Raw genomic sequence first — 16,094 nt, forward strand, 5'->3', positions numbered from 1 at the left:
TACATAAAATCGTGGTTTCTGCGCGCTATACCCGTGTGTGCGTTTTACACGGGTGCGCGTTATCTGCGTGAAAATACGGTAACCATTATCTCTCTCCTTATTGGCTAAGGCTCTTAACATTTGCATCTCCTCTTCCTATAGGCTAAGGCTCTTTACACCTGCATTATGAGGTCATAGGGCTTTATGGTTATAGAAACATTGTAACATGTTGGCAGATAAAGGCCAAATGGCTCATCTAGTCTGCCCAAAAAAGAAAAATGAGGAGACCCGATGATCCACCGATGAAAACAAAAACTGTGGGTACAGATGTTCTGGAGATAGTTTATTAAACACTGACATATAAAAGCATGAAAATTCAATGAAAAAAGTACAATGCTAAAAAATACTGTAACAAAAATCCAACCGGACCCTACACAGTTCGTGTTTCGGTGAACATGCCTTCCTCAGGGGTCCAGTGGTTTGCAAACTCACATTTAATGAATTGGACTGAAAACAGTCTATTGTCTTTAAACCTGTGAGCAAAGAACACCGCAGAGAAGCAGAAGTAGCAAAAAAATGCCCATCTGCAGTAACCATTATCTCTCTCCTTATTGGCTAAGGCTCTTAACATTTGCATCTCCTTTTCCTATAGGCTAAGGCTCTTTACACCTGCATTGTGATGTCACAGAACTTTATGGTTATAGAAACATGATAGCAGATAGAGCCAAATGTCCCATCTGCAACATCCACTATCTCCTCCTCTCCCTATTGGCTAAGGCTCTTAACATTTGCATCTCCTCTTCCTATAGGCTAAGGCTCTTTACACCTGCATTGTGAGGTCATAGGGCTTTATGGCTATAGAAACATGGTAACATGATGGCAGATAAAGGCCAAATGGCTCATCTAGTCTGCCCAAAAAAGAAAAATGAGGAGACCCAATAATCTTCAGTGAAAACAATCCACCAATGAAAACAAAAACTGTGGATACAGATGTTCTGGAGATAATTTATTAAACACTGATATATAAAACCATGAAAATTCAATGAAAAAAGTACAATGATAAAAAATACTGTAACAAAAATCCAACCGGACCCTACACGGTCTGTGTTTCGGCGAACACGCCTTCCTCAGGGATCCAGTGGTTTGCAACCTCACATATAAAGAATTGGACTGAAAACATTCTATTGTCTTTAAACATGTGAGCAAAGAACACCGCAGACAAGCTGAAGTAGCAAAAAAATGCATTTGTCTGCGGTGTTCTTTGCTCACATGTTTAAAGACAATAGACTGTTTTCAGTCCAATTCGTTATATGTGAGTTTTCAAACCATTGGACCCTTGAGGAAGGCGTGTTCGCCAAAACACGGACCGTGTAGGGTCTGGTTGGATTTTTATCACAGTATTTTTTAGCATTGTACTTTTTAAATTTAATTTTCATGGATTTATGTCGGTGTTTAATAAATTATCTCCAGAACATCTGTATCCACAGTTTTTGTTTTCATCGGTGGATTGTTTTCACTGTGGATCGTTGTGTCTCCCCATTTTTCAGTGTTTAAAACAGATGCATCATATCTGTCAGTCATTTCCTTAATAGTCCCCTACCCCTCTGTGTGTCTGTCATAATTAGATTGTAAGCTCTTCTGAGCAGGGACCGTCTCTGGCATGTACAATGTACAGCGCTGCATTCTCCTGGTAGCACTATAGAAATAATAAATTGTTGTTGTTGTTGACAAGTGAAGTTTAATTACTGACCATGCAATATTTGCAGAGTGCTCTAAAAACCAAAACCAACGACCCCCAGTGGGCCCATCCCTACAAAATGTACTTGAGAGACTAGAAAGTCAAACAACAGAGAGTGTGCCACGGAAAAAACACACATACAAAGAGGGAGAATTAAGAAAAAGAAGAACTCTATATAGACAAAGGAGTATGAGGAGTCTAGATTTTTTTTCATCCGTTTTACTCATGAGATTTATAATTTAATGCTTCAAACACATGCAGTCAGACAGTTCTGGGATGCAGATGCTGGCAAGAAATTTCTAGGAATGTCAATAACATTTCCTGTGTGTGTGTGTGTGTGGGGGGGGGGTTATAACCTGGGGGAAAAACCCTCTGAAATGCCAGGGTTTCCCCTGGATCATCAACTGTATACACAAAATATTGAAGGGAATTGACTTAGTAAAGAGAGATTATTCACCCTCTCCAAGGTGGAGAGAACGAGAGGGCACTCGCTAAAGTTAAAAGGGGATAAATTCCGTACAAACGTAAGGAAGTTCCTCACCTAGAGAGTGGTAGAAAACTGGAACACTCTTCCGGAGGCTGTTATAGGGGAAAACACCCTCCAGGGATTCAAATAGGGGAAAACACCCTCCAGGGATTCAAGACAAAGTTAGACAAGTTCCTGCTGAACCAGAACGTACGAGGGTAAGGCTAGACTCAAATAGGGCACCGGTCTTTGACCTAAGGGCTGCCGTGTGAGCGGACTGCTGGGCACGATGGACCACTGGTTTGACCCAGCAACGGCAAATCTTATGATCTTATGTAATATTTATTTAATTAATTTTATATCCCGTCAGCCCCCGAGAGCTCAGATAGTGTGTTTTATTTATGATTAGACATAAAGGGGGCCCTATAACTAAAGCTTTGTGTGCACTAAATGCCAAGAAACCCATAGGTATAAAATGGGCTGCTTAGCACTGAGCATGTGCTAATTCCATTAGTGTGCGTTAAGCTTTACTATAAGGGCCTCAGAGAGAAGAAAATTTCTGTGGCCGTTTCTTTTTTTTTTTTTTAAACATATGTTTATTAACAGTGAAGCAGCACATACAGTCAGGCGACAACAACGCCAGAACCAACAAGCAAATATCACAAAAGATATAGAAACAACTGGGAAATGCAAAACAAACCAGAAATAGCAGGAATTCAGAAGGAATCCGCAAACAAGAAATACAAGGAGAATCCCCGCCTTAAGGCAGCGCTAACTTCACCTATTTTTCCATACCCCCGAAAATAACCAAGTAGACATTCCCCAAGCCCAACTCAAAATTCATGCACACCGAGCACACACAGAGCAACAGGCACACCCCCATTCTCACTCACCCCCTTCCCCACTCAAGCAAGCAAGCATCCCCCCTCCCCCCCAGTCCTAGATGGGAGAGCTGCCAAAGAATAAAGAAAAAGAAGAGAAAGGCCTTCAGAAGGAAAATGGAAGGATAAATAATAAAGAGAAGGTTACCCAGGTAATCATAGGACTCCCAAGAACCCCCAAAAGGGGTCCTCGCCTCGGGACTAGGGACCCAAAAATATCAGTCACGAGACACTGGCTCAGGAGCAGAGATCGAGGGCAACAAGCCCTCCCACAAAGCCACATAATATCTTTTATCAGAGTTAGAAGATCCCACATACCACTGACGTTCAAAAGTGGCCATGTCTCGCAATTTGGCATGCCACAACGCAATGGGAGGAGGGACCTCAGAAGTCCAGCTAGAAAGAATTGTTTTCTTAATCACTAGGAATACATTATAGAGGAAGCGCCGCTGAGGGGCAGACAAACCCTGTTCAATAAGTGGCTCCTGCAACCCAAGAAGTAAAACCCCAGAGTCCCACTCCACCGACCGCTGAAGGATAGCCTCCAGCTCGGCCAGTACCTCCCTCCAGAGGGTAAGTTTAGAGCAGTCCAGAAAAGAGTGGAGGTACGTACCCGGCTGACATTTGCATTTACTACAAGAGGCATCCGCCCAGAGTCCCAAGCTGGCTCCCCGCTGTCGAGTGAGATAATATCGGTGCAAGAGCTTAAATTGAGTGTCCTGGTACTCAACAGATTTAGTAAATGCATAAAGGGTGGGGTGGCAAAACACTCCTGAAACTGATACTCATCAATAGACACACCCAGATCACCCTGCCAAACCTCTCGCACTCTGGAGATACCATCAGTGGGACTTGAGAGCTTCAAAAGTTTATACCAGTGTGAAAGCTTGTTCATAGAGTCCGGGGTGGAGAGAAATTGAGTGTCGAGCCTCCCAAACGACCACGCTCCGGGACATCAGATACGTTCTGCTTCCCAGTAATGGCGGACCTGAAAATGGGAAAACAAAAAGTTGTTGGGGAGGTCCCAGGTTCGCTGAATCTGGGAAAAAGAGGGAAAAGTCTGGGGATCCAACTCAAGCAGCTGCGCCATGACCGTACAACCCCGAGACGCCCAGCCCCTAAACGCGGAAGTCCCCCAGCCCGGTTGAAAGTTGGAATTTCCTAAGAAACGCAGGAAGGGAGACACCGCGGTGTAAGCCCCTGTCGTCGCCTCCACCATCGCCAGGCCTGCCGCAATGGCCACATAAATTGCATTTGAACTCTATACCGGTGGGAAGGATCGGATTGGGAGTGGAGCAGATTCACGAACTGAAAAGGATGAGACCAACCCTCCACCCATCCCGGCGGAGAATATCGTTCACACCCCGAGTGCCTTTCATGTATCCAACGCATAAGCGCAGCCACATTGTAGAGACGAATGTCAGGGACGTTCAGCCCACCATCAGACTTATCCAACATCAGTTTCGCCATACTGATTCGCGGAGTTTTGGAGCGCCAGATAAACTTAGAGATAATCGACTTGAACTTAAGTTCCTCTCGGCGACGCAACCAAAGCGGGATGGTCTGCAAGGGGTATAGCAGTTTCAGAAGCATGACCATCTTGACTAGCGCTATCCTGCCCATCAGACCCAGCGGCAAATCCTTCCAACGCTGACATAGCTTGTTAATCTCCTCCAGCGGCCGCAGAACATTTTCCGCATATATGACGGAAGGCTGTGTGCTTAGGAAGACCCCCAGATACCTCATAGGCGCCGCTTTGGGCGGAATAGCCAAGAGCGCGTGCCAGGGCTCCGGCGGGCCCCCAGACAGCAGTAAAAGTTCCGACTTAGAGCAGTTAACCTGAAGGCCAGAAAGTAACCCAAAGGCCCTCACCACCGCAAGAGCTTGATCCAGATGACTGGAAGCCTGATCTAAATACAAAAGGATATCATCCGCAAACAAGCTGATTTTACACTCGCGGCCCTCTACTCTTACCCCCCGGATATGATCACACCCTCTAATTTTGATGGCTAAGGGCTCCATGGCCAGTAAGAACAGTAAAGGGGACAGGGGGCAACCCTGCCTAGTTCCCCGCTGGAGGCCAAATTGAGCCGTCAAACAACCATTAATTAATAAACGAGCCTGCGGGTCAACATACAAGGCCTTCACCCAAGCCAGAAAGGAGTCTCTAAATCCATACCTCTCCAAAGTCCAGAAAAGATATTCCCAGGAGATGCTGTCAAACGCCTTTTCCATGTCCAATCCCGCGATGGCGGAATGGCCCCCTTGTCCCGCATGAAGTCGAATGGCTCCCAACACTTTCATCAAATTCATGGAAGCATATCGACCTGGAACAAAACCCACCTGATCATGGTGAATGAGGTCTGGCAAAACTGAATTCAGCCTGCGCGCTAAGGTAGCCTCCAACAGCTTTACGTCCTGATCTAAGAGAGAAATGGGCCGATACGAGCTCACCAATGCATGGTCCTTGCCCGGTTTCGGCAGTAAAACCACATGAGCAAGGTTATCGGGGAACACGGCCTCGCCCGCCGACACTCCATTATACAGGGCGCACAAAGGCGTAGCCACCAACTCCTGGAGAATTCTATAATATTCTGGACCTAGTCCGTCCGGGCCCGGTGCCTTCGCCAAGGTAAGGGAGCGGATACCCCTCAAAATTTCCTCCTTCGTAAGCGGAGCATTTAAGGCCTGAAGCTGCGAGGCCTCAAGCCCCGGAGCCGGAGACCAGAAAAAAAGGACAGCAAAGTCTCTCTATCCAAGGGGCAGGCTTCGTACAGCTTCGAGTAAAAAGAGACAAATTTTTCCTCTATCTGCTGAGCTGTGGTGTATACAGTACCCCAGGCATCCTTAATGAATGTAATTACTTGCCTCTTTTTAGGTGGTCGCACCAAATTAGCTAAGAGTTTCTCCGCTTTGCTCCCCCAGCGATACAGCTGGTATCTGTGATAGTACATAGAAGTCCGCATGCGATCATTAAGCAGCTCCTCTATCCGCTCCTTCAGAGACTGAAGTTCTCGTTTGTCTGAGTCAGACATCGACTGAATATGGCGCTGCCTAAGAATATGCATTTCGCTCGTAAGTTGCAATATCTTCCCATCCCGCTCTTTCCTCTTATGGGCCGTGTATGCTATGATATGCCCTCTCATCACCACTTTAGAGGCATACCAGTATGTACTGGGGCCCACATCATCAGTCTGATTAGTTATTTGATAATCCACCCATCGCGCTCTAAGATATTCCCGAAACGCCTTATCCGCATACAGTTGAGGAGGCAGCTTCCAGGACTTACCCCTAACCCCAGACGAAAATGAGAGGGACACCACCACAGGAGCGTGATCCGAAACGGTGCTCTCCAAGATATCAGCGCGAAGAGCCGCATTAAACAACCGGCGATCCAGAAGGAGGTCATCTAGTCGAGCATACGTGGTATGAGCATGAGAGAAGAAAGTGAAGTCCCTATCAGAGGGATGTAAGGTGCGCCAGATATCCACGATGTCCAAGTGGCTAAGTAGGAAGTTAACCCCCCGGGCGGCATGATCTCGATGAATCAGTCTGGGTGGTTTACAATCGTAGCTCGGATCAGCAGTGATATTAAAGTCCCCGCCCAAGATAAGGTGATACTCGGTATATTCTGACAGTTTAGAGAGGAGAGTAGAGAAGAAGCTGTGGGTGTATACGTTCGGAGCACAGATATTGCAGAGCATCAGCTTCTTACCCCATAGCTCCCCCAAGACCATAACAAACCTCCCCTCGCGGTCTGGAACCAGCTTGTGAAACTGAAAAGGTAACTGTTTGTTAAGGAGGATCGCGACCCCTCGCCGCCTACCCCCAAAGGAAGAGGAGTATACTTCGCCCACCCAGCTTCTACGTAATTTAGAGTGTTCCAACTGGGACAAGTGAGTCTCCTGAAGGAAGGCTACATCAGCTCTCAACTTGCGTAAGGAAGCCAGTACTCTCGATCTCTTTATAGGTGACCGAAGGCCATCAACGTTAAGAGTAACCACCTTTAAATCAGCCAGTGTCAAAAGGCCAACGCTCAGAGAAATGACCAGTGTAGAATTTCAACCAGCAGGACCTCCCAGCAAAGTCCCTGGGTGGAAAGGAGAAAGGTGCTGCTCCCCCATCTAGGACCAATCACACCTGACATCCACAGCCGCACTAACAGCCACCCGTCCCATGCAAACCCAAACATACAACCCCAAAAAAACCCCCACACACTCCCTCCCCCCATCCCAAGACCATCCTCAGCGGTAGCTCCCTTCCCCAGCCCCGCACCACCCAAAGACACACCTCCCAACCCGCTCGCCAAGGAGCCCCCCCCCCACCTCCCCTCCTCATCCATTTTAATTTAAGCAGGTGAAAAAAGAAAAAGAACTTAGCAACAATATCAATGTGCCCTACCAAACTGGAATACATAGAAATGCTAGACAGAATCCCAGGAATCCAGCAGAGTTAGAAAGATCCTTACAGGGCCCTGGGATATAATATAAAAGAGATAGAAAAACAGTTCAAACAAGTCCCTAAAAAAGGACAAACCAGAGGCCATGGCTGGCTGGACCCCCTCGCCCACCCCCATCAGAGAGGTGGTTGCAGCAGGGCATAGCGGGGAGATGCGCGCTGTCCAGGAATCTCCGTGTTCTGCCAAGAATACACTCTGGATACCTCCCTGCTTAATGCCAGAGTTAATATGGAATGCCATAGGACATACAAGAGTCGGTCCAGACCAATTGGCCAGTCACGCCCGGAGAGAATCAGCAGCCTCAAAGTTTGTCCACAAAGCGGCGGGCCTCATCCGCATCCTGCAAGGTAAATGATTTGCCATCCCTCCAAACTCGCAGCTTAGCAGGAAAAGCAAGGGCGAATTGGATGCCTTTAGAATGTAGCACCGAGCAGAAAGGTGACATCAACTTGCGCTGCGCCGCTACTCTGATGGAGTAGTCATTGAAGAGAAGAATCTTTACTCCCTTATAATCCAGGGGTCCGGCCTTTCAATATGCCCGCAAAATGGACTCCTTCTCACGCCAGTTGACGTAGCGAGCAATGGCGGTGCGTGGTCTCCTGTTCTCCGTTTGCTGCATGGGACCAATCCTGTGGGCCCGCTCACATGCAAAGGCCATGCCAGTCTCCTGCAGCTTCAACTGCTCTGGTAGCCAGGAAGAAAAGATATTATACAGCTCCGCATCCGCGACCGCCTCTGGTAGCCCCACCAGCCGGAGATTGTTCCGACGGCTCCTGTTCTCCTGCTCGTCCAGCTGTGCTTTCAGGGCCTCCGTCTCTTTTTGCAGCGTGATCACACGGGCATCCAGGCCACTGCACACATCTTCCTGCCCAGAAATCCGCTGCTCCACGTCTGCAATCCGTCGTGCGTGAGAGTCAAATTTCTCATGCATTTCCTCCACTCCCGACTGCAGCTTATTTAGACGGTCCGCCAGCGCGGCCGACACCGACCTCGTGATCTCCTGCACCCAGTCCCCTGCGGGGACTGTGAAGGTGGCGATCTCCGTCGCCATCTTGGTCGGGGTCAGAGCCGGCCTGTCTTTAGCTGCCCGAGCTGGTTTCACCGGCATGCCAATCAACAGGACCCGAAATCGTCACCGCAGCCGCAGCCGCAGCGGAACACACTGCTCACTCGCTCTGGGCAGGGCAGCCTTTTGTCGTGGATGAAAAGCAAGATTTAATCGCTGATATAGCCGGGGATCCGAGGGAAGCTCCACCAGCACGCGTCCTAACAGGCAGGCTGCATCACGTGACCCCCCCCCCCCCCCTCTGTGGCCATTTCTAAGTTGCAATTAAATGCAGCCTTGCAATGCCCATCTCTCATTTTTCATTACTGCTTCAGTTTTCTCAGAATAGCCCCTCCCTCCCCCCCAAACACCTTGTTTGCCACTGCATGCATCACTGAAAAAGAATGACCATGAGTAAGCTCAACCGCACTTGAAAATCACCCTATTAAAGAGCACGTGAAGACCAGGAAGAGGCAGAGCATAAGACAGATTGCTCAGTTGCTCAAAATCATGGGTGAATCGCTTCATAAAGGTGGTTAATAAATCCCCAGTAAATAAAACAGAAGACGATTATGTGCAGAAACATGACATTTACAGAAGACATTGAGGAGGGGAAGCTATCAAGGTGCAGCAACAGGCAGGCTTTTACCACACCTTGATCTACCATAGAAATCACCAATCTGTGGTATTCCAGTTATGCAAAATATTGATCCTATGGCAAATGAACCACATGCTTGCAATCCATCTCTCAAGCAATGTTATTCCACGGGTCTGTGAGCATCAAGCTTCCAATTTGCAGCTCAGTGCTCCCAGACCACTGTTAAAGAGGTCAACACCCATCAGCAATAGTGGCAGCCAGAGCATTCTCTCCCCCCACCCCCCCCCACCCCCATCAGGGCTCTAACCAGCTTCCCTAAACCAAATAACTCCCCTAGTGGTCAACCCTCCCCCCTTTCCTGAAAGTTGTTCCTTTACCCCCAACCTGAAGATTCCCTCTGCCCCCAGGGAGTAACCCTTCCTCCAGGCTCCTCTTCTTAGGGCAATCCTCTGTCACATCTTCCCTCACCATTGCCTTCATTCATAATGGTGCCGGTGATCCCTAGTGGTAGTATCACAGTACTGCCATGACCTCTAGTGATAGTACCATAAGACTACCAGTAGAGGTCACTGATGCCCTTTTGGATGAAGGTGCCATTGAGGGCAGGAACAACTAGGAATTATTCCTAACTGTACTATTATACACCAGGAGGGCCTTCAAGAGGGCCTAGATTGGGGGGGGGGGAGGGGTGCTCTGTCCACTACTATTGGCAGTCTGATGCCCCTGGGATTATTTTACTGACTATAACACCTCAAGCTACATTCTAGAATTTGCATAATAATCATCTACTTTTCATGCATTTTTTACATCTCATTACAATACAACATGATGTGACCAAAATATTGCTACTGCAACCAGCATTAGAGCCTAACAACACATGTGAAGGGGCAAATAATGCAGGTTTGTTGCCTTCACATAGCTTAATAACTACCCCCAAGAATTAGAAATCATTAAATCGAAATGCAAAGGAAAACCGATTGATACTTTCTTGGTTGTAAAGAAAAAAAGAGTTGGCCTGTTACTAAGGTTACCGCTTCCAAGGACAAGCTGGAATAGTGTTTTACCTTTGTTCAGGGCTGGGTTGTCAATGCTGAAATCCCCATTCCACACTACCGTCAACTCCACTGGCAAGCTATTAATCTCCATTCCTTCATAAGTGTACTAAGACAAGAGAAGAACAAGAAAGCAAAGTTATTTTCTGGGGGTGCAGATTCTAGGTTTGACCAACAGAAGTGGATTTCTAGAAGATAAGATTCCCAGGGGCCCCTCCCTCAGTAGCAGCCCTTTTTTTTTTACTCAGAGAATAGTTAAGCTCTGGAACGCGTAGCTGGTTTTAAGAAAGGTTTGGACAAGTTCCTGGAGGAAAAGTCCATAGTCTGTTATTGAGAAAGACATGGGGGAAGCCACTGCTTGCCCTGGGTCGGTAGCATGGAATGTTGTTACACTTTCAGAATCTTGTTACTCTTTGGGATTCCGGAATCTTGCTATTCATTGGGATTCTGTATGGAATGTTGCTACTCTTTGGGATTCTAGAATCTTGTCCTCTTTGGGATTCTGGAATCTTGCTATTCTTTGGGATTCTGAATGGAATGTTGCTACTCCTTGGGTTTTGGCCAGGTACTAGTGGCCTGGATTGGCCACCGTGAGAACGGGCTACTGGGCTTGATGGACCATTGGTCTGACCCAGTAAGGCGATTCTTATGTTCTTATGTATGTTTACAGCATCTGGTTCCGCATCATTTTCTCATTCACTGCTCTTCTCTATATTCCATTTTTTTCTCTTTCTGCTGTCCTCTTTCCTTTTTTTTCAGTTACCTCTTCCTTCTTTATCTCTTTTATTCAGCAGCAAATACTTTTCTTCCTTCATTTATTATCACTTTCTAATTTTTTTTTTCCTTGTCTCCTCTTCCTTTTTTTTTTTCTTCTGCTTTCACACCATTCCTGTGTCCTCTCCTCATTTCCTGTCATCCCGGATCTCTATCCCTCTCACTCCTCCCTCAATCCTGAGTCCTCTCCTCATTTCCTGTCATCCCGGATCTCTATCCCTCTCACTCCTCCCTCAATCCTGAGTCCTCTCCTCATTTCCTGTCATCCCGGATCTCTATCCCTCTCACTCCTCCCTCAATCCTGAGTCCTTTCCTCATTTCCTGTCATCCCGGATCTCTATCCCTCTCACTCCTCCCTCAATCCTGAGTCCTCTCCTCATTTCCTGTCATCCCGGATCTCTTTCCCTCTCACTCCTCCCTCAATCCTGAGTCCTCTCCTCATTTCCTGTCATCCCGGATCTCTATCCCTCTCACTCCTCCCTCAATCCTGAGTCCTCTCCTCATTTCCTGTCATCCCGGATCTCTATCCCTCTCACTCCTCCCTCAATCCTGAGTCCTCTCCTCATTTCCTGTCATCCCTGATATCTATCCTTCTCACTCCTTTCTCTTTCTACTCACCTACTCCCTTCTCCACCATCTTGCTTTCTCCCCACTCTTTTCCCTCCCCTCTATATCCTTTTCCCACTCTCACCCACCCCTCCCACACTCTTCTCCTATCTTCTCTCCTTATATTGTAGCCTAATGATTAGCACTTTAGGTGGGGAACAGGGTTCAATTCCCAATTCAGCTCCTTAAGACCTGTGCATGCAAATAGATCTTCATGCATATTCATTGGGGAAATCCTGAAAACCCGACTGGATTGCGGTCCTCGAGGGGGGACTTTGACGACCCTGTACTAAAGGAAAGCAGCCTCTCAATATGGAAGACCCTTACCTATGTTGTATCTTTGTGGAAACAACACTGAGGTGGAAGAAGAGCCCAATGGTTGGTGCTCTCCAGCCACAGCCCCCCTTTGTGGCACGCTGCTCTAAGGGCCTGATTCCAGTAACGTTGCCTAAATCAGCCAGTTGTGTGTCAACAAGTTTCAAGTTTATTCGTTATTTGATTGATCGCCTATCACAATTACTAAGCGATTTACATATACAAAGAATACATGATAAAACAATAACAATAATATAGTAAAAATATAAAAAAACATTTAATAACTAGACAAATTACAACAGGAAACACTGGGATAGAGGGGAAAGGAATACAATTTATACTAGAAAAGGAGGGACCGTTAAGGATAAAATACAAAAGGAAAGGGAAAACAAAATATTCTTGGAAATAGTATACATAGCTGACTAAAATGAAAAGGAGTTATAAAGAGCAATTGGCATTTTAATTAAATATTGAAAGCGTCTTTAAAAAGAAAACTCTTAAGTTTGCTTTTGAATTTATCAAGATTTTTCTCCTCCCTTAAATAAAGTGGGAGAGAATTCCATGTTTGTGGTGCTGTAACAGTGAAGATATATTGTCTTCGGGTATTTATAAATTTAAGAGTGGGAATGACCAATAAAAGTTGTTCATTGGAACGTAGAGTTTTTTGAGGGGAGTATGGAATTAATACTTTATAAATAAAAGATGGAGTTTTGTAAAGCAAAGATTTAAAGGTGAGTAAAGATAATTTATATAATATTCGGTGTGCAACTGGAAGCCAATGTGCCTTGTGTAGTAAAGGGGTGACATGATCAAACTTTTTGGCCCCCATAATTAATTTGATAGATGTGTTTTGGATAATCTGTAATCTTCTGATTTCTTTTTGAGCCATTCCTTTGAATAAAGCATTACAGTAGTCAATTTTTGAAATGATCAGTGAATGAATTAGTATGTTTAAAGATTTGGGACAGAGGAATTTTGAGATAGAGTGGATTTGACGTAACCTGTAAAAAGTGGTTTTAACCACATAGCTAATGTGGTCGTGATAAGTTAAATTTTCATCTAGAATGACACCTAAAATCCGGATTTTGTTTATTTGTTTGAGCGTAATTCCCTGTATATTAATAGGAACCGCTATTTTATGGTTTTCTTTCCAAGGGAAGAGTAGCGTGTTGGTTTTATTAATGTTTAAGGACAGTCTATTATTGTCCAACCATAAATCAGCCAAGCATAAGCGCTGTTGGGAGAATCAAAGTTTAAGTCTAACTTATTTAGGGGTAACGTAGGCCAGGGTTTTGCAGGCCTATATTACTGGCACCTATGTTTGACGAGAATTGCATCTACAGAGGCGCCTAAGGTCATTTCAGGTATAAACCACACCTACTTTGACCTTGGGCACCATTAAGCACAGCTGTAGACATGATTAAGGTGTCTATATTTGTAGGCGCCTTCGTTTTTTTTAAATAATTACTTTTTAATTTGTTTTAAATGAAGTGGTGAATTACCGTACCAATTAACGCTGACAGGTTTTGGAGACTCTCTTCAGCTTCCTTCAGAAATTTCCAGGCCTCGCTTTCTTACTTAGGATAAAACCTTTGAAGGAAGGCCACCAGCCTAGATGTTCTCATTTTAGCTCTGTTATAGGTAGCCCAGGGAAGATGTAAATCCAAGGGAATTAGGGTTGCCTAAGCACTTCCTCACATCCCCATAAAGAGAACATAAGAACATAAGGATAGCCTTACTGGGTCAGACCAATGGTCCATCAAGCCCAGTAGCCCGTTCTCACGGTGGCCAATCCAGGTCACTAGTACCTGGCCAAAACCCAAGGAGTAGCAACATTCCATACAGAATCCCAAAGAGTAGCAAGATTCCGGAATCCCAAAGAGTAACAAGATTCTAGAATCCCAAGGAGAAGCAATATTCCATACAGAATCCCAAAGAATAGCAAGATTCCGGAATCCCAAAGAGTAACAAGATTCTAGAATCCCAAGGAGTAGCAACATTCCATACAGAATCCCAAAGAATAGCAAGATTCCGGAATCCCAAAGAGTAACAAGATTCTAGAATCCCAAGGAGTAGCAACATTCCATACAGAATCCCAAAGAATATCAAGATTCCGGAATCCCAAAGAGTAACAAGATTCTAGAATCCCAAAGAGTAGCAACATTCCATATAGAATCCCAAAGAGTAGCAAGATTCCGGAATCCCCAAAGAGTAACAAGATTCTAGAATCCCAAGGAGTAGCAACATTCCATACAGAATCCCAAAGAATAGCAAGATTATGGAATCCCAAAGAGGAACAAGATTCTAGAATCCCAAAGAGTAGCAACATTCCATGCTACCAATCCAGGGCATGCAGTGGCTTCTCCCATGTCTTCTCAATGTGCATCATAAGAACATAAGAATAGCCTTACTGGGTCAGACCAATGGTTCATCTAGCCCAGTAGCCCATTCTCACGGTGGCCAATCCAGGTCACGTAGAACCTGACAAAAACCCAAATAGTAGCAACAATCCATGCTACAGATTCAGGGCAAGCAGTGGCTTCCCCCCATGTCTGTCTCAATATGAGACTATAGACTTTTCCTCCAGGAACTGACTAAATATTTTGATAGCTTTAACTCTAACAAATTATACTAAACAATTGGAAATCTGTTCGTCTACTAAATAAATGGAAGATGAACCTAACATACATGAATCACAGAGAAATCAAAGCTAACTTAAATAAGACTGTTTTGAAATGGTACAAGCCATTTCCATCGTGTCCATTAGTCCTTGGATTGTGTCTCAGATATGAAAATACGGTGTTGTACATTGCATACAATAACACACGAGTTCTACGTAGGCCTCTTTGGCACCCACCAGCGTCTCCCCATTCCACAAAGAAATAATTAAAAAGATAAAAAGAAAAACAAAACTGTGAATAATGAACAACAGCTGGCAGCTTGCGCTTGTAAAGTTGCCTCAATAAAGCACAGGAAAGCAGCTCATTTTTTTTTTTTTCCAGAAGACGACATGTGTCCAGAGAGAACAAACCTTTTCACATCAAATATAAAGGGATGCAGTAGCGCAGGGGTGTCCAACCGGCGGCCCCGTGAAGTATTTTGTGCGGCCCCGGTCGAGGGCGATGCAGTGGTTTCTTCTGCTGCCCCCAGGTGTTTACCATCTTGCCGGCTCCCTCCTCTGTCTTGCTGAAGCGTTTGCGCGGCCCCAGAAACATTTTTTTCGGCCAATGCGGCCCAGGGAAGCCAAACGGTTGGACACCCCTGCAGTAGCGGCATGGGGGTTCATCTCCGGAGAAAAGATACCAAAAAAGATCTCTCTTGGTTTAGCTGTTTTTCTAGTTAAGTTAAAAATGCACGTAGACCGGCCTGGTTACGCGAGCCACGCGGTGGTGCAAAGAAAGCCAATTCCTTTTAACATATTTATCAATGATCTAGAGATGGGAATGACGAGTGAGATAACTACGGGGTTCTTTTACTAAGGCACGCTAGCCGTTCTAGCGTGTGCTAAGGGGCTCATAATCGAAAGAGAAAAACGTCCAAAAACCGGCCTAAGTCGGCACTTGGACGAACATTTCTCAAAAACGTCCAAGCGCCGATAATAAAACCGGGTTTTGGACTTATTTAAAAACGACCTAGGCCTTCATAGTGCCGCTGAACGACCAAAGCTAAAAGGGGCATTTTAGGAGGAGTGTCAAGGGCGGGAGTTGGGCGGGACGTGGGCCGGCTTAGACTTAGTCGTACAGCATGTATAACCAAAAGTTATACAGCCCAGGATCGACAGAACTTAAAGTCACCAGATAAGCACTGCAAACACATAAAACAGACCCACACACACTACCCCAGTGATCCTCGACCCCCCCCACCCCCATAAAAATATTAATCACAACTTTAAAATTCAGCCTCCAGACCATCATCACCTGGCAGCCTGGCATAGGAAAGCCTAGTCGTCCAGCCCAGAGGCAGCTTAAGCTGTCTTGGGGGTGGGTTAGGGACCCATAGAGAGGAAGACCCATGCCCATAAGCCCCTGTAATCACTGCATTGATACTTAAACATGTGCACTGCCCTATACACCCCCATAACCCATATAAATGGCTCTTGCAGCCATAAGGGCTATTGGGGTGGTAAATAAGTGGGTCTAGGGGATTCTGGAGGTGGTTTGGGGGGCTCACCCTGACCTATA

General features: G+C 45.8%; 1 protein-coding gene across 2 annotated transcripts in view; it reads right to left on the bottom strand.

The window, feature by feature from the left end:
- Positions 1–16,094, bottom strand: part of PLXNA4 (plexin A4) — a 1,110,463-nt gene that overhangs the window by 264,629 nt on the left and 829,740 nt on the right. For both annotated transcript variants that reach the window (XM_033958729.1, XM_033958728.1), the window contains exon 11: positions 10,231–10,327. In XM_033958729.1, coding sequence (XP_033814620.1) covers positions 10,231–10,327 — 97 coding nt within the window. The remainder of the gene's footprint in view (positions 1–10,230; positions 10,328–16,094) is intronic.

This window comes from Geotrypetes seraphini, chromosome 9 (assembly GCF_902459505.1).
Source record: "Geotrypetes seraphini chromosome 9, aGeoSer1.1, whole genome shotgun sequence".
NCBI classification, from domain to species: domain Eukaryota; kingdom Metazoa; phylum Chordata; class Amphibia; order Gymnophiona; family Dermophiidae; genus Geotrypetes; species Geotrypetes seraphini.